This window comes from Nymphalis io, chromosome 26 (assembly GCF_905147045.1).
Source record: "Nymphalis io chromosome 26, ilAglIoxx1.1, whole genome shotgun sequence".
NCBI lineage: Eukaryota > Metazoa > Arthropoda > Insecta > Lepidoptera > Nymphalidae > Nymphalis > Nymphalis io.
The window spans coordinates 4,302,140-4,326,597 of NC_065913.1; the positions used below are offsets into that span (position 1 = coordinate 4,302,140).

At 33.9% G+C, this 24,458-nt stretch overlaps 1 protein-coding gene across 2 annotated transcripts in view; it reads right to left on the reverse strand.

Moving 5' to 3' along the window:
- Positions 1 to 24,458, reverse strand: part of LOC126778451 (E3 ubiquitin-protein ligase CBL) — a 76,414-nt gene that overhangs the window by 16,536 nt on the left and 35,420 nt on the right. For both annotated transcript variants that reach the window (XM_050502001.1, XM_050502002.1), the window contains exon 2: positions 645 to 791. In XM_050502001.1, coding sequence (XP_050357958.1) covers positions 645 to 791 — 147 coding nt within the window. The remainder of the gene's footprint in view (positions 1 to 644; positions 792 to 24,458) is intronic.

Below are 24,458 nucleotides of genomic sequence, written 5' to 3' on the forward strand. Positions count from 1 at the left end.
CTTAAATGAATAAATAATAAACGTACAATACACGGGGATTTCAATAAAGATCAATGAACTTTATTTACTTATACACACTTAAACATTATAGACACACCAAATTTACCTAGTGGTACGGCTGAGTTAGTCAGTGTGTCTACAGGCACAGGGGGCATAACACTTTAGTTCCTGAAGTTGATGGCGCATTGACTATATAAAGGAATGTTTAATCTATCTCATAGTGCTAATATATAGGCGATGCTAAACACATAACATCACATATCCCATTTACCAATAAGTACATAACAGTACAGTAACAGCCTATTAATATCCCACGGCTGGGCTAAGGCCTCCTCTCCCTTTTGAGGAGAAGTTTTGGAGCTTATTCCACCACGCTGCTCCAACGCGGGTTGGTAGAATAAACATGTGGCAGAATTTCAATGAAATCAGACACATGCAGGTTTCCTCGCGATGTTTTCCTTCAGCGTCAAGCACGAGATGAATTATAAACAAAAATTAAGCACATGAAAATACAGTGGTGCTCGCCCGGGTTTGAAACCACGATCATCGGTTAAGATTCACGCATTCTTAGCACTGGGCCATCTCGACTTTTTAATAGTACATAAGAATATATATATATCAGTTATAGAATTATATAAACTTACCTCGTAAATACATCGAACTCAAAGTTAGATATGAAGTCGTTGCAAGTGAGATCTATTGTAGTTTTAAGCGCCATTGTTTCCAGCCCTGAAGATATCGGGTGCACATTGTTCAACTCCTCACGGAAATGCTTCCACGGCACCAATGTACTGCAACAAATACAATTAGTATTATAAAATAATTCGTCTGGACAATATCGCTTATATTATTGCGAAACAATGATATCACTTAAAAATAAATTACATAAATTTTATAATTAAAATAATTACAATTTTCATTTAATTTGAAAATTTGGAAGCAAATGAAACACTTTTTTTTTTTATAGAATAGGAAAGCGGACGAGCATATGGACCACCTGATAGTAAGTGGTCACCAACGCCCTTAGACATTGGCATTGTAAGAAATGTCAACCATCGCTTACATATTCAATGCGCCACCAATCTTGGGAACTAAGATTTTATGTCCCTTGTGCCTGTAATTACACTGGCTCACTCACCCTTCAAACCGGAACACTACAATATCAAGTACTGCTGTTTTGCGGTAGAATATCTGATGAGTATTAATGATGAATATTATGTATATAGCTATCTACTATGCATTGTTTGCAATAATAGTTCGAGTAGGCGCATGAATGCACTTTTCAATAAGTATATAATAATATATATGTTTTTTTAGTGATTTTCTCAAACTGAATTAGTCTTATTTTTGAGCTTTTTTTGATTTAATTTATTGAGATGGGGCCGACATATAGGTTGCCTATACAAAATATAAAAATACCAGATAAAAGAAGTATATAACTATCTGTTTTGAATGTACTTACTATCGAGGAGAAACGACCAAAAACTCAGTAGTTACTCTTTACAATTTGTCGAGTTTTTAGCTCACACAAAGTTATTGAAAATATAAAAGTTAAAGATAGATAAGAAAAGATAAAAAGATTCCCGTCGCAGCGGCCATTGAATATACCTAGTTACAATTCATTTAAGGCGTACAAGTAAATGGAAGGGTTCACACCCACGCAAAATGTGTAAGTGCTCATACGAACTCGATTATAACGATATTGTTATCGAGCGATGCTGATGCGATTGTGGTAGGTTTCCTATAATTCGTGAATATATAAATTATATAACATCATGGACATGAAACACTCTTGAACTCTTTTAAGATTTGCAGGTTATTCAACCATGCGGATTGTAGGCAGATTTCCATCCAACGCATGCATTTTCTCACGACATTTCCCTTCACCCCCGATCACGACATGAATTACAAGCACAAATTAAGTACATGAAAATTTAATGGAGCTTGCCTGAGTTTGAACCCGTGATCTTCGGTTGAGATTCACGTGTTCTTCACCACTGAGCCATATCTATTCTCAAGGATAATTGTATGTAAAGCATTACAATAATGATACACAAATATTTTATTAGTGATTTTCAAAATTTACATCAGTATATCGGTCAGTATGTCTGTTACGCTGTGATTGCTAAAGCACTGAACCGATTTTGATAAATTTTGCTGTAGAGTAAGCTTGAACCCCAAGAAAATACGCTATTTTATCATACCTAACACATGTCATAACATGCGAAAACTAGTACATATTTTTTATATATTGTTAATTTATAAACGCTATTTTTTACATAATAAGCCAAGATGGCCCAGTGGTAAGACGCGTGAATCTCAATCGATGATCGTGGGTTCAAACCCGGGCAAGCACCACTGAATTTTCATGTGCTTAATTTGTGATTATAATTCATCTCATGCTTTAACGGTGAAGTAAAACATCGCGAGGAAACCTGCATGTGTCTAATTTCACTGAAATTCTGCCACATGTGTATTCCATCAACCCGCATTGGAGCAGCGTGGTGGAATAAGCTCCAAACCTTCTCCTCAAAAAGTGGAGAGGAGGCCTTTAGCCCAGCAGTGGGACATTCACAGGCTGTTACGGTTACGAATTTTTTACATATTTATCTCTTGTTATCGTTAAATATTTAGAGACAAATTCGCAAATGCGGTTTAAGAATGGCGAATAAGAACAATTCGAAATACTAAAGTTCGCTCGAATAGTCTTTTATTACGAACCACAGTCTGACATTGAGATATTAACGTTTATTCGCGACGTCACGATTTAAATAACTCTTAATGAATAACTGACAATTAAATCACGCCAGAGTAATTAAAAGGAAATTTTGTATAACAAATGTTTAATTGCTTGATTTAAATGATACCGGAGAGAAAAAACTTATAGGACTTTTTGAAATATTTCATCAAAATATACTTTATTCTACTTTCTTCATATTAACAGTATTAACGCCTCGTTGGTCTAGTGCAGCGATAATCAACTTTTTCTTTATAGGAACCACAAACACGCGCTAGACATGGTGTCGCGGGCCGCCAACAAAAAATTATTTAGGTAATGATTAACTCTTACACAGGTAAGCCCACTACCGCCTAACCAGCTAACCTCACTAAGCCGATTTCGATGAAATTTGGTATGATGCGTGCTTTTCTTTACTTTTTTATAGAATAGGAAGGCGGACGAGCATATGGGCCACCTGATGGTAAGTGGTCACCAACGCCCATAGACATTGGCATAGTAAGAAATGTTAACCATCGCTTACATCACCAATGCGCCACCAACCTTGGGAACTAAGATGTTATGTCCCTTGTGCCTGTAATTACACTGGCTCACTCACCCTTCAAACCGGAACACAACTACCAAGTACTGCGGTTTTGCGGTAGAATATCTGAAACTTTGATACCTAAAGAGTGGGGGCAGATTTTCCAACAGGAGGTCGAAAACTAGTTTTAAATAAATGTATAAATACATAATACATCCCGACTCGAGGCGGGAATCGAAGACGCAGCCCCGTTGCGAAAGCCAGTACCACTGTCAAATTTATAAAGCAATTTAGATAAATATAATCTTCGTAGTATAAATGAATGAAACGATACCATTGAGGATAACGTAACATATGAATGAAACTATAAACGTTCATATAACGATATATAGAGAGATATCTGTAAATAATTATCGCCCTTGAAATAAACAAAACGGAAACAGATTTCCGCTGTTCATATTTGTTTATCAATAGATATGGTGCACCTGAATTGTGATAAATTGCCATGACTCATATCCTTTATCGTTCGCGTAATAAAAGCGTAACGCCCACTCGATTAGCTGTTAAATATATTTTCTTTAGTTACGAATATATCTCTTCATACATACATCTATCATAAGAATGTTAAAAATAATGTTTTTTTTTTTTTTATATGCCCCGGGATGGCAAATGACTCTACTCCACCTGATGGTAAGTGGTAGTAGAGTCCAAACGCGACGACGGCCAGTACAGTCGGGAAGAATGTTCTGTACTAGCCGTCCCCGCCTTGCCGGCCCGCAAGATGCCTCTTCACGCCTCGTTTGAAGGAACCCGGGTTGTAAGAGGAGGGGAACACGTGAGCTGGTAAGGAATTTCATTTTTTGGTAGTGCGACAAAGAAAGGAGTTGCCAAATTTCTTTGTGCGCGATAGAATTGATGTCACAGTTAGGCGGTGACATCGAGAACCAGCTCGCGTGGACTTAAGAAGGAAGGGGGAAGCAGGAATTAGAGAGAATAATTCCTCAGAGCACTCGCCGTGATACAGACGATAGAAAGCGCTCAGTGCTGCTATCTCGCGACGCAATTGTAAAGGTTCAAGGGTGTTTGTGACCTTTACGTCGCCAATAATGCATACTGCACGTCGCTGCAACCGGTCCAAGGCCTCCATTAGGTACTTAGCGGAGCCATCCCAAAGGTGCGAGCAATATTCAACGCAAGACCGTACCTGTGTTTTGTATAACAGGCACAGTTGTTGTGGCGTGAAAAAACGCCGCACCTTGTTCAGAACTCCGAGTTTTCGTGAAGCTGTTTTTATAATAGCCTCGATGTAATCCCTTGGACTAAGGTCGAAGCGAACGTCCATCCCCAGCATGGCGATTTTGCTTTGTATCATCAGCGGTGTGCCACAGAGGGAGGGATGAGGGTAAAATGGTGACTTTTTCGCTGTGAGAGCGCATACCTGTGTTTTCTTGGCATTGGTTTTGAACAGCAATGAAGCTTAGATGGCCCAGTGGTAAGAACGCGTGAATCTTAACCAATGATCGTGGATTCAAACCCGGACAAGCACCACTGAATTTGCATGTGCTTAATTTGAGATTATAATTCATCTCGTGTTTGACGGTGAAGGAAAACATCATGAGGAAACCTGCATGTGTCTAGCTTCACTGAAATTCTGCCACATGTGTATTCCACCAACCCGCATTGGAGCAGCGCGGTGGAATAAACTTCAATCCTTATCCTCAAAAAGGGAGAGGAGGCCTTAGCCCAGCAATGGGACATTCACAGGCTGTTACTGGACAGTTTATCAGTAACGATATACTGTTGCTTATTTTATTTTCATTTAGCACAATCGTTTATACTATACACGAACAATGCATTTAGAGAAAAAACAACAAATCAATTATTTATTCAATGTACCGTACCGTACCGTAACAGCCTGTGAATGTCCCACTGCTGGGCTAAAGGCCTCCTCTCCTCTTTTTGAGGAGAAGGTTTGGAGCTTATTCCACCACGCTGCTCCAATGCGGGTTGGTAGAATTCACATGTGGCAGAATTTCAGTGAAATTAGACACATGCAGGTTTCCTCACGATGTTTTCCTTCACCGTAAAGCACGAGATGAATTATAATCACAAATTAAGCACATGAAAATTCAGTGGTGCTTGCCCGGGTTTGAACCCACGATCATCGGTTAAGATTCACGCGTTCTTACCACTGGGCCATCTCGGCTGGTTTATTCAATGTAACAAATAGTAAAATAATTATCATATTACATTGAATCAATACAATAAATGCATCACATTCTATAAAAAAATATATAACTTCATCTATATAGTATTCAGTATATTCAGATATTTTGGAGGACATGAGGTATTTTGTAATACTCCCTATAATAATCCAATCATTTACATTTATCATCACAATCACCATCACCAGTTGTCTTGAAAATAACACTGATGAAATTAACTGATGAAATTAAAAATAATGGTTGTTCTTTTAATATAAAACCTCAAGGTTGGTGGCGCATTGGCGATGTAAGGAATGGTTAAAATTTCTTACATCGCCAATGTCAATGGTATTGGTAGGCAGAAGAGCATATGGCCGACCTGATGGTAAGTGGTAACCAAGACCCATAGACATTGGCATTATAAGAAATGCTATCCATCGCTTACATCGCCAATGCGCCACTAACTTCTGGAACTAAGATGTTATGTCCCTTGTGTGGCACCACTCATCAGATATTCTACCAATATCTGATGAGTGGGTGGTACCTACCTAGCGGAGCTTGCACAAAGCATCACCACCAGTAATAACTTGCAAAAAGCATATATTTTGAATTGAAAACACCAATTTTATTCTTTGGGATATATATCATTTTTCGTCTAGTTAAATGCTTTGATTACATTTATACTATCGGATGTTTATCTTAACACTTGTAACAATGAAGCCGTAGTCATACGACGCGAATGGCTTCACGAATACTGTTGCAATGTTTGATTATGTATCGACAAACTGTTCAAATATCCTGTAAGTTTCATATGGTACACCTATTACTATGTTACATCGAAGTACGCTTCCAATAAATAATTAACATTGTCAATCAATGCCGATGAAATTGAGACTGAACAACTTCAGATTAATATTAAACACAATTATCCAGCGCAAAAAGTAAGACAACAAATAAGTTACACTCGTAAATATATATAGGAGTATATACAATGCGAGTTTGTGGTGGTATATACCAATATACGAATTATAATCCTTATTTTTTGAAGTCGATTAAAACTTGGTGGGCTTGGTGCATTGTCTGAGTGCCACACACTCCACACACTCATGAGATATTCCACCGCTAAACAGCAATAATACGTATTGTCGAGTTCCAGTTTGAGGGGTAGCCCAGTGTAACAGGCACAAGGGACTTAGTTTCCAAGGTCGGTGGCACATTGGTGATGTAAGAAATGGTTAATATTTGTCACTGCGCCAATGGACAGTTACGACCACTTACCGTGGGATAGGCGGTTCATGAGTCCTATAGATGGGCCTATATTAAAAAAAAATACATTATCAAATTCAAAATATCGTCGTACCGAAGATAAAATTAGATGACATTTAACACTAACCGCTACAATACATATGTATTCCATACAAACAATATAAAGCTTTCAATGGTTTAGTACAGCGTAATAGAAAATAGGTTTATTGGAAACCGCAGTGGATTGCAGTAAATCCTATTACTGTACGCTTTGACACCTCCATTAAATTATGAGTGCCTCGTTGGTCTAATGGCTAGGTGTAAAGCCGCAGATCCGGAGGTCCTGGGTTCAAATCCCAGTTTGTTTTTAAATTAAAATGAATAAATAAATTGATGAGCATTTGTCACACATTAATGAATAGTATCTGGAGCTGATATTTATATTAAAAAATAGCGTGAGTGCCAGGGTATTTACGAGCATCGATGTGTAAATAACATATCTTACGCTGACGTCATCTGATGCTCGAAATCTGGATCCTCGTCTGACGGTTGAAGTCTCAGAACCCCTACCGTGTACCGTCAGTTTTGAACGAGCTAGCGTTGATCCTCATTCGTAGAATCTTACACACGTTAAGGGCACTCTACATAGAGATAGTACTTACGTTTAAGTATTTCGATATCGATTGATACGAGGGTGACGCTGCAATTGACAGAGTAGAGGCACTTGAGCGTGAAACAAAGCGGTCACTTATTGATGACAACGGCGACAAGCACACATAACTGTACTGGGTTGCCATGTAGTTACTTTACTACATATTCTTTTTTTTCTTTTGAAAAAGAATTTTATGAAAGTTTTTCTTCGTTTTATTTGTAAATTGATACTATATTCTAGGGACGAAAAAAAATCGTAACTTGCAACAGTAGTAGTAGTAATCCATGTAGTATCAGAAAAAATATTTCGATTCGAATAATTTATTTCGTGTAAATATAAATTGTTTTTCATGAAAAGTTTAAAAAAATATTTAACAGAAGTAAACACAGATGCTTATTTTATGATTGTACAAAACAAAATGCTTCTCAAAAATTACTCGGGCATAATTTTTAATACAAATAAATATAAATTGTCTGTTGTCAGTATAAACTTTTTCCGCAACTTAACTTAAAACAAATCAAAATCGGAAATATAATTTATTCTTGTACGTAATATGATAAACAATTTTTAATCGTCAATTTTTGTAAAAAAGTAAACGTGACTGATTTGTCAAGTACATTCAACCGAAAACAACAACACCAGCAGAAAACGCAGAAATTATAGAAATATTAAATTTCTATAATTTCTATTTTATATTATACACAATATATTGTGTGTGTTTGTGTGTGTATATAAGCCGAGATGGCCTAGTGGTTAGAACGCGTGAATCTTAACCGACGATCGTGGGTTCGAACCCGGGCAAGCACCACTGAATTATCATGTGCTTAATTTGTGATTATAATTCATCTCGTGCTTGACGTTGAAGGAAAACATCGTGAGGAAATCTGCATGTGGCATAATTTCAGTGAAATTAGACATGTGTATTCCACCAACCCGCAGTGGAGCAGCGTGGTGGAATAAGCTCCTAACCTTCTCCTCAAAAGGGAGAGGAGGCCTTAGCTCAGCAGTGGGACATTCACAGGCTGTTGCTGTTACTGTTACTGTACTGTGTGTGTGTATTATACCTGAGTATAATGAATTATACACAAACAGGTATTTACACGTGCGCGTTAAAATCTTGATAGTTATCTACAAATTTATATACTTTCGGTTTTCTTTCATATATGTATGTATATATAATTAATATATAGTATCAGACTTGCACGAGAGGATATATAATTATATTTTTAGCTCCTTTTGCAACTAAATTATTAGTGTAATATTTTAACGTCATTTCCGTTTCACTGTAAAAATTTTACTCTCAAGAAAATACTTCAAAAATTAAAAATCAATTTCAACAGACGAACACCGTCGAGTTATTAAGATTATCAAATCGCGAACGCCTTCTCAAAGTTACTTATAAACCGTAACAACGTTAAGTACAGCACTTAACGGTACATACACACTCACTTAACATCTTGACGTTTGCTTACAAATTAGCTGCTACTCAAATACGCAAACAAACCTTTGCAGGGCAAACAATGTGTATCGTTAACCCACATTGCTCATGTCGTGGACGTTCGGTTAAGTACTCGTGACATTTGCGGTAATTAGAAAAAATATGTATTTTAATTTCGCTGCGAGTTCTATTTGATACGTAAATTTTTATATTGCTCTTTTTTTAACCGCGTCATACCTTACCGCTCCGTCGCCGTGGATCGTAGCGTAATGTTATTTAATAAATACCTATCTGCTACTCGTTGAAGCTGAGTTTAGCGCTTTCGTGTAAACTCTTCAGCTATATAATAATATTATTCATTAATATATATAAAGAAATAATTAAACTAATTAATATTTGAGTTCAGAAATAACAATCATATACTTTTAACATAAAAAGAAAACAGAAAGAAATTAGGATTGTACGTTCACAAAACCTTAGACTCTTTATAAAAGATAAGAAATCTCTTGGGACCGCAAAACTTGGAGATCGATCAAAATTTGAACATCCGCAAAATTGGAAGTTTATATAACTTAAATATGAAAGTTGAATGTATACAAATAGCAAATATTGATGATTTAGTGATATTTGGTTAGTTATTATTCCCAAAAAATCAATTATTGGTACTGAAAAACAAAAAGTAATAAAAACATTGTTATGAAACGATGTATTTCGTTGTAATATTATAAATAAACATAAGTAGTAACATTCAGTGGGCAAAAATCCCACTACTGGGTAAAGACCTCATCGCCTGTAGACATATGTGGCGGAGTTAGATCCGACACGTGCAGGTTGTCTTATGATGATTTCCTTTACAGCCAGCACGATTTTATTATAAATACAAATCAAGCACGTGAAAAGTTACTTATACTTGGCAGGGTTCTGTATTATCTTTCTTTTAAAGTTGTCCTAATTCACTTTGGGTCAGTGTATCCCCCTTTATTTCCCATTTCTCATAGTGTTTACAGATTTGACAACATTTTACAATCGACCGCTTGCCAAATCCTCCTTGAGAACGCTATTGGTTAAAAAAAACCGTGAGTGTAAATGCTCATATCAGGGCGACTCAATTTTTAGGTTACCATTTAATAAGTTTGAACCAATAAAAAAGTACAGAAAAATTAATTTATTTAATGATAGAACCTAGATACCTCGAATGTCCTTAATGGGTTTAGAATTTCTCCCACGCAAATAAAAAAAGAGTAATTTTGCATCTTTATTGCTAAAGTAATTAAAGAAAGAAATAAAACTTATATGGCTACTTAAAACGAAGGGTATAAAGTAAGTAATAAATCTAATGAGCGTTTTTTCTACTTACCCGTAAATCCTTAGCGGAAAATCTTTTGCAGAATAATTGATTTCTCATGTTTTTTTAAGTCATAGCATTTGGTAGTTTTGTGCAAGTCCCAAGTCAGAAACACAATTTACTGATGTGTTCCAATTAGAAGGATGAATAAGCAAGTTTAATTACATATACGATACAATTATCATGATCGGCGAAGTATAAGGAATGGTCAATAATATTTAGCAAAAAAATGATTTAAAGCTCATGTTAAAATAAATAAGTAATATATACTACAATATTGCATACATATATAAGAAAGATTGAAGTTAGTATTCGTTAATTTGCATACAGGATTAATAAAACTATATGACGGATAAAAAAATATAGCTACTGAGTTTTTCTTCAACATTGACAGCTGTACAATCAATTTAATCTTTTAAAATGACTATTAAAAACTTTTTGTATATTTGATTTTCAATGTGTACTAATGTAGCTAATGTTCACATAATCTTAATGATTTATAAATATAAACTTTATATATAAATAGCTCCGTTCTATGGTGAAAAACGTTTGAAAATCGGTTCGGTAGTTTTTGAGTTTATCGTGTTCGTACAGACAGACAGAAAGACGCGGCGGGGGATTTGGTTTTATAGTATGAAGCGATTAACTCTCTTAACTGTACCACTACTGTGCTACGGCTTCCTCTTCTTTTAAAGAAGGTTTAAATCACATTCCATCACGCTTTTCTAACGCGGTATGGAATAAGTGGTCAGGCTTTTCAGCGCTGAGCGCAATATGTAAACATAAATTAAGCACATGGAAATTAAGTGGGCTTTGCCCATTTGTTAAGTTAGTATGATAATTTTCTAAGTACTAATTTTAGGTTATATATGTCAGTTACTAAAAATTCTCAAAACTTTTCTATAACAATAGTGCAGATAAATAACATGAGATCCACAAAAGGCTTGGCTTGAATTCTAAAACGTGACCTACTTACATTCTGTAACGCCACGCTCGAGCAGCGCAGACACTGTTAATTCTCTTTATGGTCGAACTTTTACTGAGATTGGAACAATACTTTCCAATTTTCAGTATTCAATTAATTTAAATGTAATAAATGGTTTTAAGCTCTACCATTATTAGAACATCGGTATATTGGTCAAGGAATCTGAGTCTCTGAATTTTGCAATGATAGTTGAAAACACATGTGTCAGATTTTTATCCGAAACATGCAAGTTTCTCAATCGAACACGAGATGAATTTTATATACAAACTAGCGCTTTACACACCGCTTCGCTTGCGTCATCATTCAGAATTGCTGAATGCATATTACCAAAGCTTTTTCTTCCAAATTGGATTTTCAAACTTTTATCCCCAATATCAATTATTACCTTAGGAGTTAAATTTTCAAAAAGCCTTCGTTAGTGCTAGGGCTAACCTACCGTGTAAAAAAAATCCATATGGAAATGTTCATGGTGCCCAAGCAGTTTGGGCTGTGCGTTCAGTCAGTCAGTAAATTTTTTGAATGTTTAGATCAAGCATATGAAAATTCAGTGGTGGTTGTCTAGTTTTGAACACTCATCTCAATCTTCACTAGGCCATATGGTCTCTTAAGAAATACTTTCCATACTATTAATGATATGTCGTCTATGCGTAAATTAATATTGTTTAGCACATCCACAATGCGAGTAACTTTGGTCTACCGTTGTCTCACATTATTTGATTGTTTAACTTTAATAGTATTCTCACGCCCATTGTTCGGTTTGCGCAACGCTTTGTTTCTTGTATACATATATGGCTTTGTATGAGTTTCTATCACGCTTCTAGTACGTTTAAGGTGGCAAGTTTCAAATTGCATTGAAAGGCGAATGAGTCATTTGAATGGGGTTGTGAACTATTCGATATGTTATGTATACATCTTGTAATATAAGATATGCTTTGGTAATTAATAATGGAAGACGCATTCCGCACTAATGTTACATATTAGATATCTACCTACTATATATATATGTATATATATATATATATATATATACGTTGATATTATTCGTAGAAAAGTTTAAGTTAGTCATTTTTAAGTTAATATAGATATTTTCAAGTTACCAACGATACATTTTTTTTTGTTCAGGATATACTTGAACTACAAATGTTAGTTAAATTGTGAACGTTAAGTTTTTATTTCATCAAAATCTTGTTGAATAACCAATAATCAATTAAAGTTTACATACATATTTATTTATCCCTCTTTACTTTCTAAATATACTTAATATTTATAAGCAAGTTATTCTTCCGGACTATCATATAAAACGTTGTTTTGCTTCCGTAAGTATTGTTTGGGATTAGGATTATTTATTATTCTATATAATCCAAATTCGACACGGGTTAATTCGAAGGGCACAGCTTGTATATATAAAATGCAAAACCAAATGCCATGAAATGAATAAAAAAAGTTACAAATAATACTCCAGAATCGATCAAAACGATATAAATTTATCAATCACAATAACGACACAGCATCGGACTTAGATGAAGTGTATCTTTTAATGTTGAATGAAGGAAATTGGATGAATCCATTCGATTTACGACGCCATAAAATGAATGAATAATATCAGAACGAGACACGAAATTTGTTTACTTGGGCCTTTACGATTTTATCTCGATCTCGTGATGGGAACACATCTGATTGCTTTTCACTTGACTTATCGACGAACTGATGAATTTGTCACATTATTATCATTTCAGTTATTTTGGGAAATGGAATGTATGAATGTATTTGCAATTGAAATCGGTTACTATTACCACTAGAGTATAAAGTAATTGTTCTCTATGTATTTAAATAAGGAACGTGATATTTCAAATTTTATAATTAAATTATCTTTCACCATGTGAGCCGAAATGTAAACATTTAAGTCTATATTTTATTTATTTAAATTACGCAAACAGACTAACAAACGGGGCACCTGATGGTGACAACCACCGATAGACATAGCACTGCAAGAAACATTAACTATCCCGTACATCACCAATTATGCGCCACAAACCTTGGAAACTAAGATTAGTTGCAGTCGTTACTGGCTCACTCGCTCTTCAAAGCCGAATATGACAATACTAAGGTATTGCTGCATGGTGGTAGAATGTGTGTATTGAGTGTAATATTTGACGAGCCGGTTGGCGTGGTTGGTAGACACTTGCCTTTCACGCCGAAGGTTGTGGGTTCGATTCCCACCCAGGACAGACATTTGTGTGCATGAACATGTCTGTTTGTCCTGAGTCTGGGTGTTATTATCTATATAAGTATGTATTTACAGAAGAAAAGTAGTATATGTAGTATATCAGTTGTCTGGTTTCCATAGTACAAGCTCTGTACAAGCTTAATTTGGGATCAGATGGCCGTGTGTGAAAAATGTCCCAGGATATTATTATTATATTATTATATTTGAATTCCAAGCCTTGCAACACCAGCATACATACAACAATTTATTTTTTATCTGTTCTATGTCATTATAGTGACTATATATTATAGGTATATTTTGTAAAAGCTTCTAAATAGAAATAAAGTTAGTTTTAAGTAATTTTGGTCATAATTTGCTCAAAAACAACAGCGTGACGAGTGGGTGGTTGTATCCAGATGGGCTTACACAGAACTCTACCACAAATAATTATAATTAAATTGCTCTCAGATTGAGAGCTGGTTCCGAATTGATTTTTAGAAGCCGCCAGACGAATATAAGAGTAAAACGGAACTTGGTAATTATAAGTACTACCCTGATGGAATCAGAAGGTTATGTGTCATAACTTAAAATACTCCAGCAGCAAGAGGCTATACTTATGTCACTGCTGGGCTATTGACGTAACTACTTAAAATATTCACCATATTCCATTTATCGCAATATAGATCTAAATAGAATATAATGATAATTTATATCATTAATATAATTATATACAATAGAATACATTTCTATTTATTAAAATAGAACATAATGATGTATTCATAGTTAGCATGAAAAGATTTAACGACATATGAAGCCTTTAGATTGAATGTTCAATAGAGCGTATATTGTAATTCCTATTATGACTCAAGTCTCCGTAACGATGCATACGTATTCAATTTCTTTACTTTTCCAAACGTATTTATATCCAAATTTAGACCAAATTGAAACGAACTTCTTAAAATTGCATCATAAAATTTTAGATGTTATGTCTATGAAACGTAAAAATTTAATTATTGCAATATTTACTTATGTTACTGGGTTTTTTTGTAAAACCCTTTTGTTTTATTTTTATAACGATAAAAAGCTGGCGTTTATGACGTTACTACATTTTCTTTCCGCAAAAACTACATCTCTCTCTCTCAATCATTTGTGTCTTAAATAAGTCGCTTTGGCGCCGTTAAACTAGACTAGACTACGAAAAAAAAAGTCAGTGAATTGTATTAATTAACGTATTATAGTTAAAATATATATACTATTGTGTGCAATGCGAAGAAAAAAAAAATTAAATCGTTGCAGATAAAAAATGGGCAAACAAAATTAATCATGTGGCAAAATTGGATGCAACTTACATATGTCCGATGAAATTATAACATATATTATACATCTAATATATTACCATCGACCCAATAGCAATCGATCTGTTTAAAATAGTAAACCGTCAGACAAACTCCTACAGTAAAGTGGTACGGCGAACTAGAATATCGTTTTATTTAAGATGCAAGGCGACTCTGTCAGACGAATACATTACTGCTAATGGAAGTAATATCCGTATTCTGAAGCTTCATGATATTCGAAGCGGATTTAATGATCTCCGAGCTTAATATTATATTAACGACGATCATGTATACGATATACACATAACAGATGGTAATAATATTAGTTATATACTGGATACATAAATTGGTAATCAAATGTTTGATATTAGAAGACATCATCATCAGATATTCTACCGCAAAACAGCAGTACTTGTTATTGTTGTGTTGTGTTCTAGTTTGAAGGTTGAGTGAGCCGGTGTAATTACAGGCGCAAGGGACATAAAATCTTAGTTCACAAGGTTGGTGGCGCATTGGCTATGTAAGCGATGGTTGACATTTCTTACAATGCCAAAGTCTAAGGGCGTTTGGTGACCACTTACCATCAGGTGGCCCATATGCTCGTCCGCCTTCCTATTCTATAAAAAAAAAAATTAAAAAAAATATCAATAAAGTATTTCTTATCATCTGTACAAAATTATATAGATAAAAAAAAAAATGTTGTTAATAGTTTTTTTTTTCGGATATAGAATATATAGATACGACTAGTTTTAGCCCGCGTATTAGAGAAAGAGTAGCCCAAGAGTAGCCAAGAGGCTTGCTTATGGCTTATATAGCTTGAACCCATAGATTCGTTAATTGGGGGTTCAAGCTTGCTTAATACCCAAATTCATCAAAGTCGTTTCAGTAATAGCCGTGAAAGCGTAACAGACAATTACTTTCGCATGTGTAATATATGTATTAAGGAATATATATAGTAAGGTTTATAAATAGAAAATAGCATAATCTTGAATGTAGGTACAAAAAGATCTTGTAAAATCATAACTCAAGTGTGATGACCTAAATTGTAATCAACTTCTTCATTAACCTAAAACATCACGAGTACTGTAACTTCCGAGATGCAACCGCGTGACTTGATTAAGTAAACACCCATCGAAACTACGGTCATATTTACCGACTTCATGATTATATAGAGCTCGGTAATATTCATTTCTTTATATTATTAAATTCAAGCACTGCCTTTTAAATAAAATATATTTTTTTATTATATATTTATATAATAATTATCAATAAAAAAATTCATACAAATAGTTTTTTTTAGCGACTACGAAATGGAGACGTGTATTCCTCCGCAGTGTGGTGGAATACGCTTCAAACGATTTCAAAACGCTTCAAAAGAAGAGACCTAAGCGTCAGCAATGGGACGTACTTTTATTTCGCATACATTTTAGCTGCATGAATGAATTCAGGCATTAATATACCTTTTGTACCAACTACACAATTTTTACTGACGATTGCCGCAGTGGTCCAGTGTTAGCTTATAAGAGATTTCGAGGTCCTGGGTTCAAATCCCGAATCAAAACCTAACATTAATTTAATGTAATTATATATATAATTTGATGAAATTGGTTTAAATAATTAATTTTTCTGTTGAGAAAATCACAATACTCTTGCGTGGTTGGATATTTTTAACAATCGAGAGGATACAGGTAGATTAAAACATAAGATACAAGGAAATTACATATATTTATCGGATAACACACACACACGTAAAAATACATCATAATCAACATTCAATCAATCCGCTTCAATTTATTTTACAAACGTATTTTCTTAACGAGAATGAGTATATAGTAATATACTTATTCCATGCAATATGGCACAACCAAACAAATTATAATATCATTATGGTGAAACAAAGTGTGTAGTCACTATCATAAAGTATATAAACAATACCTATGTGCTACAATGGGATGCAAGGAACTTTAGGTATATAGAATTCCTAGCAACCATACTTTACCTATATCTGAAATGCATATATGCGTCTCGCGTACGTGCGGAGATTGATATTGCGGATTCAGTTTTAGATCAATTTTAATTGGTCAGATTTTTAGAAGGCTAAGATTTGATTAATCACTAGGTTTGTATCCAGAGTTCGTTCGTGTTTCTTTGAATAAAATTATATACAATACATAATCAAAAGGCACAGATAATCAAAATATCAATAAAAGTAATGATATTCGAACGATGCATTTACAAGCAGACTGACAGTTAAAAAAGCACGTACAACTCAGTAGACTTACTTTTTTTTTTTTTTATAGAATAGGAAGGCGGACGAGCATATGGGCCACCTGATGGTAAGTGGTCACCAACGCTCTTAGACATTGGCATTATAAGAAATGTCAACCATCGCTTATAGCCAATGCGCCACCAACCTTGGGAACTAAGATTTTATGTCCCTTGTGCCTGTAATTACACTGGCTCACTCACCCTTCAAACCGGAACACAACAATATCAAGTATTGCTGTTTTGCGGTAGAATATCTGATGAGTGGGTGGTACCTACCCAGACGAGCTTGCACAAAGCCCTACCACCAGTAAAAATATACTACTTGATAGTAGTAAAACATTTTTAGATCAAAAACGTGATACTTTGATATTACATATAGAAACATTGCAATACATTAAAAGTTAATTAACTTTATTTTTAGCTAATAACCATTTATAAGTGAAACTAAGAAAATTATATAAAAACTCCTTGTTTCCATTATTTATTGTATTACACATATATAATATATTTAATAGTCGTATATTGTACTTACTGCGTATATTGTTAATTGTTAGACCATAATTGCGAACAGGACAATCTTATTCACATTGTCAAGACAATTCCATGACTAATCGTTAAATTATCAGTCATGTCATTGTTTTAATTATTTTCGGTGAATTGAATTATAAAACGTCATCAGGCGGTCGATGACCTGCATGGTTACAGAGTTGCAATACAAAAACGCGACATGATTAAAAAAGGTGATATTAACAACATTTTTGACAAGAGACTTTTATCTTGACTCTATATACACATTGAGTTATAATATATAAGATTTTTATTCAATAAAATTTTCACATATCAGTGTAACATCAATAACAATTTCAATAGAAAATTTATATTATATAATTATTATATATAAGCCTTAATTAATAAATAATTTGATTAATATTATACACATATTCCATTGGAAAGAGTATTTAGATTACCAAAACCTATTTATTTATATAATAATAATAATAATGTTATCCAGAGCGATTCCGGCCACGGCGGCCAATCTCAAGAGTGATTAGCCAACTACGCAGGAGATATTATAGTTCACTAGTGTGTGCGCAAACACAGGTGAACTCTCTATTCCCTAACTCTCATAACCCGAATTGCCGTCCCAATCCGACACGATCGGAAAGAGTTCAGGCGCAGGACCAACGGCTTTACGTACTTTCCGAGGCACGGGAGTTTACACACTTCCAACTTCCAGACTCCGGGCTGCTACTGAGAATTTTCTAACAGAAAATCAAAAAACTTTTTATTGGCCCGACCTAGGAATTGAACCCAAGACCTCCGGATCTGGGCCTTACATCAAGCCACTAGACCAACGAGGCAGTCAAAATTATTATATTATTTATATATAGTATAAACCAACCTCGGGAACTGAGATGTTATATTCCTTGTGCCTGGCCGGCTAACTCACCCTTCGAACCGGAACACAACAACACCAAGTACTCCTGTTTTGCGGTAAAATATTTGACGAGCGGTTGGTACCTACCCAGACGAGCTCGCACAAAGCTCTACCAACAGTAAAAAACCTTTGATTTACAAACTCTATGCAATTTCCTAATCTATGCTATTTATAAATACAACACGAGTTCACTTAACCCCGTATATCCACTTTAATTTTACTTCTATGTTCCGATAACTAGTTAGATTAAAATTCGAAACGCCATCTTGATTCTATAATTAATACCACAGATCATATAGATCTCGACCAAAGTCATCATATCAATACAAAGTTATTTATTTGTCTTTACTCCTGTGTTTTGTATAGGCTATATTTTAAATTATTTGAAGGTATATTAGAAGAAGGTACTTTGAATATGAATAATTAATATAGGTACAGTCGACATCGCTTTTTATACGTCCTTTGAGGAAACAGGTGTATTAATATTATAAGTATTCTTTTCACATATATTTGCATATTTTTATTTAAAAGCTCAACGACCTTATAACTTTAAATAACGATATTAATCTGTATCCTGTTCATTATGTTAAATGTAATAATAATTTTTTTTTAAAAATGTTTAACAACTTTACTAACACTAATATTGTAACTATTAAGCCGAGATGGCCCAGTAGTAAGAACGCGTGAATTTTAACCGATAATCGTGGGTTCAAACCCGGGCAAGCACCACTGAATTTTCATGTGCTTAATTTGTGATTATAATTCATCTCGTGCTTGACCGTGAAGGAAAACATCTTGAGGAAACCTGCATGTGTCTAATTTTACTTTTTACCGAAATTCTGCCATATGTGTATTCCACCAACCCGTATTGGAGCATCGTGGTGGAATAAGCTTCAAACCGTCTCCTCAAAAAGGGAGAGGAGGCCTTAGCCCAGCAGACATTAACAGGCTGTTACTATTATATTGCAATAAATTAATAATCAGTTTTAGTAAAATAAATAGATCATTTAAACTAATACCAGCCAGACATACACATTTTGTTTGGATTCATGTCTTTTGAGCCGAGATAGCTCAGTGTCTGAAACACGTGAAAATTGACTGAAGATTTTGGTTTCAATCTCGGGCAAACACGACTAAGATTTCTGTTTATAATTCATCTCGTGCTCGCCGTTGAAGGTACACATCGAGAGGCAATCTGCATTTGTAGAACAACTGTCACAAGTGAATCCATCAATCCGCAATCGAGCAGCGTGGTGAAATAGGCTCCAAAACTTCTACTCAAGAAGGATAGGAGGCCATAACCCAGAATTTTGTCCATAAATAAATGCAATTCGTATTCGTAAACATATGCAATTAAAATGTCTATTTTGATCGGTCTAAATGGCAATTTTAATTATTATTTTTTATTCACAGTTGAATGTTTCAACGGATCGTAATTGAAATCGACGTATAAATCGATAACGCGATGTAAGTGGACACGGGGTTCCTTTATAAGACTATATTTTAATAAATATTCCTAGCAAAGCGAACAGGTAGTAATAAATAATAGATAGCCGTTGATAAAAATCTACAGTTTCCTGAATTATTAAAATAATAATGATGATAAAATTTTAATTAAATAAATTTATTCAACAATTACTTTAGAATTTTTTTCACTTAGTATAAGCATAAGTAAAAAAAATCCCTACTGATAATAAAATCGGTATCTTACTACATATTGTAAAATGCAATTATATTGAATATTGAGTATATTGAATATCTTAATCATTAATATGTTCTCATATTTAACGAAACGTTATGGTACATATGTAACCAATCGTTTTGATTTACAACTAACAAACCCTCAAGTTCGTTCTATACGACACACACAATGCAACTTCAAAGCTTACGAAATTATTCAATTTATTAATCACGCCTCGTAAAGAATTCTACGAAATATTTCTCGAGCATAGTAAGTCGGGCATACATATGTCGTCAGACAATATTTTCAACCTCCCTAATGAGTTAACATGAGGAAAATAAAAAAAGACCATACCAACAAAATCTTACGTATCTCTATGAAAAAGTATGTATACTATTGTTAGCTTGATAAAATAATCATGTTTTAATTTCAAATAAGTGTTGAGCATTTTGTAAAGAATAGCATTGCCTATTAAAATAAGTCTGCGGTATGAAAATAATGTAATAAATTATAATTTGTATTATTGTTATATTTACTACAAAACATGTGAATTTTGCTGGTATTTTTATATAATATTTTTGAATATTTCGTATTTTTGTTAGCTCTATTTTGACTACCGGTTTCGGTGAATATTATATTATTATTGGTCAGTTGAGCACTTGCTATAATTTTTCATTTTTGTGTTTTAAAAGTAAGAACGGCAATCATCATAGAGCTGTGAAACAAACTGGTTGTTAACACTGTTGATATCATATTGAGTTGTATTAAAATAATAAAATCTTTAAGACGAAGAAGACTGTTTGAATTTTAATACCTGCAAAATGAAAATTTTTAACACCATCGTACCTCGTATGAAAAAGAAATGAAAAAAGAAAAAACGGTTGAAGAATTATTCAGTTTCTTCTATATCATCAATGAATTAATATGTTACCGAGTAAATACTGACGTGGGCCATACCACGAATTTGCTGTCACGGTTGCATGTTGAACGAATAAATATGTCCTACGCAATTCCTATGCGTGAGTAACATAACAAAAATTCATCATTACCTATTAACCTAGAAATAAGGAATACACTAAATTAGAGTTAGTATAGGAAATAAATATATATATATATATTTTTTAGCGTATAGCGTTTTAAGTACTAAAATATTTACCTATATAAATGTTGTTTATTTGATAATTTAAGTAATGCTGTTTTATTCTTTCGATTGTCAAATCAATGATGAGAGAAAGAGAGGGAATCAGTTACCAACTAAACACCACATTAAATCACTATTAATACAAAACAATTTGGAAACATATCCGAGATGGCCCAGTGGTAAGAACGTGTGAATCTTAACCGATATATGTATGGGTTCAAACCCGGGCTAGCACCACTGAATTTTCATGTGCTTAATTTGTGATTATAATTCATCTCGTGCTTTTTACAGTAAAGGAATACATCGTGAGGAAACCTGCATGTGTCTAATCTAACTAAAATTCTGCTGCATGTGTATTCCACCAACCCACATTGCAGCGTGGTGGAATAATCTCCATACCTTCTCCTCAAAAAGGGAGAGGAGGCCTTAGCCCAGCAGTGGGACATTCACAGGCTCTTACTACTACTACACTAATTTGGAAAAAACAACTGAAAACTTTTTTAACGAGATCATAATTCAATTATAATTCTAAAACAATCAAATCTTACGTACACACCTCACAATATCATCGTAGCAGTTTGCACAGAACGCAAATATAAAACAAAGAAGAAAAATATAAAACAATGTTGAAAATTTCGTTTTCATTATCGAAGTCGTAAACAGAGCGATCGATCATAACGCCAAACTATGTTTAGGTGTATCTGACCCGTGTTTTAATTCTTGACAGTATTCTATACGATAGAACTAATATTGCGTCAGAGCAGACACCCCGCTACAATATTAATATAAAATACAATCCAATAATAACGTTAATCAAAATTCTTACGTCGTCGATTGAAAGGCAAAAATTTTAATAAGTTTATATTAAAAATAGTTTTAAAATAGGAAGAAGTTAACATTAAGTTATTTAAAAATTTCACCAACACAAAATGAATTCATGTTAAAGTAGTAAAGAGGACTAACACGAATTACAAGTGTCTACTTTTATTTATTTTCTAGTTACAGTTCCGGTTTCGGACGAGTAGAATAAGGTTCTAATAAAAATTTTATATTGAAGGACAGACAGAAAGAAAAAAATATGTTATTTATTGGCCTGGTGTACCCTACGCAAAACACATGATCAAAATTTAATCACAATCGGACGGATTAATTGAGAACGCGTAGAAGACATACATACATAGATTTTCATTAGATACGAAGAAGGAAACACAGCTATTGTATTTTTTTTCTTACTTTGCGTGATAGCTTTTCGAGCCGACGCAAAGCATCGCAAAATATTTAATTACAACTAAAGACACAGAGCCGAACAGACGTGGCCAGCTGGAATCGTCATTTTTATACTGTAACAGCAGTAGTTAAAATATACACAACTTGTAACTGTTGCACTCCAAACTAATATAACTACGTATTGCACTATAACTGTCCTAACTGGGACGGTATTCGGTAAAACATAAATTTGTGACAATCCTAAATCCTTATCAAGACATACACCTGTCACAGAAATCAAATCAAGTTTCTTACACAAAGTATCGACAGACCTACGTCTTTTATAAACATCAGAAAGTTAGAAATAAGGCGCACAAATCAAAAACTTTAAAAATAACACTCTTTGCACTCTCTTGAGATTATTCTACTCGATTCACCGACGTCCAGGTAAAAGATCGATATTCCATCAACAAATCCACCCACGAGAGACTTTCGTACTTTGAAGTTTAAAAATCCTATCTAGGTAGCAACGTGACCTACTTTTTCATTAGCAATTGCTCAAAGAAACATTATTGAGCTCAATAGAATCCTGTGAAGATCAAGAGAAAAAAACACGTGACGGAAATTTTCATTCCTTAAAAAAGTATTTATAAAATTTTTATGTCATAATTATGCATAAATTTTTTGCTATTACATTAATAATTACAAGAAATTCTTGGAAAACACATTCAGAACCCAAGCAAAAACATCGAGGCGTTAAATACGGCATTTTGGAATAGTGAACTGAATAATTGTTATTAAAATAAAGTCCTCACAGCGACCAATGCGTCAAATCGATCGTCGGCAATGGAATGCAGATGAATATATATCACATACTAGACACAATGAAATTACGCATCAAATATTTCAGTTAATAAACTTCATTACGATAACAATCTATTTAATATACATGGGCGTCTGTAAATCTGAATATTAAACAACTTAGACAAAGTAACTCTCTAATTAATGCGCGTTTAATTACAATCACTGTCGAAATTGAGGTCGACCGCGCGTCAAAGGCGACACACGTCAAGATTTAACTCAGCTTCAGGACTTCTTAATAGAATGATGAGTATTCCAATTTAATTAATCGTATTTTCAAATGAAACTATTTCATGAAGACGTTTCTACTATGTATATAAAGAAAAATATCAATAAAGACCTTAATCTAATTTTTTTTTTATAGAATAGGAAGGCGGACGAGCATATGGGCCACGTGATGGTAAGTGGTCACCAAACGCCCTTAGACATTGGCATTGTAAGCAATGTTAACCATCGCTTACATCACCAATGCGCCATCAACCTTGGGAACTAAGATATTATGTCCCTTGTACCTGTAATTACACTGGCTCACTCACCCTTCAAACCGGAACACAACAATACCAAGTACTGCTGTAAATAAAATAATTTTAATACATTAAAACATATATAATTAATTATTCATTAAATCAAATTGCTTAGTTTTAAATTCTAGGATAATATATCGCTAGGAAACGTGGACCAAAAATATTTTTCAAAGTTATAATTGACAAATTTTTATTCATCAGTAATCCAAAACTTTAGACAGTGATGCCTCCATGGAACTGATGGAACGATTTTTTATAAACGTGCAGACAGATGTTAAATTACGTATATCAAAACAATAGCAAAAGATACACCAAAGTAACCGACAACACGTCTGTGGAGATTTGATTATTTGAAAGAGAGAAAAAAAAACAAATTCTCAGAATCTAGAAATTCTAGCTTTTCTATTTCTTACAATTTTTACAAAATCTTATTTAGATAATTTTCTACATCCATCATTATTAGATATTTGAATGTTCTATTGTTATTTTTATGTTTTTCGGTAATTCATTTGTACCTTCAAACAATGTTATATTTAGTCTTAAAAACTTTTGTACAAAACCCACCGTGGGTTGTTTCTTGTTTCTGAAGAAATTATAAGATCGAAATAAATTTTATATAATTATAAACCTAAAATATAAATTAATTCATTAGTGTATTGTGTGTATTTAG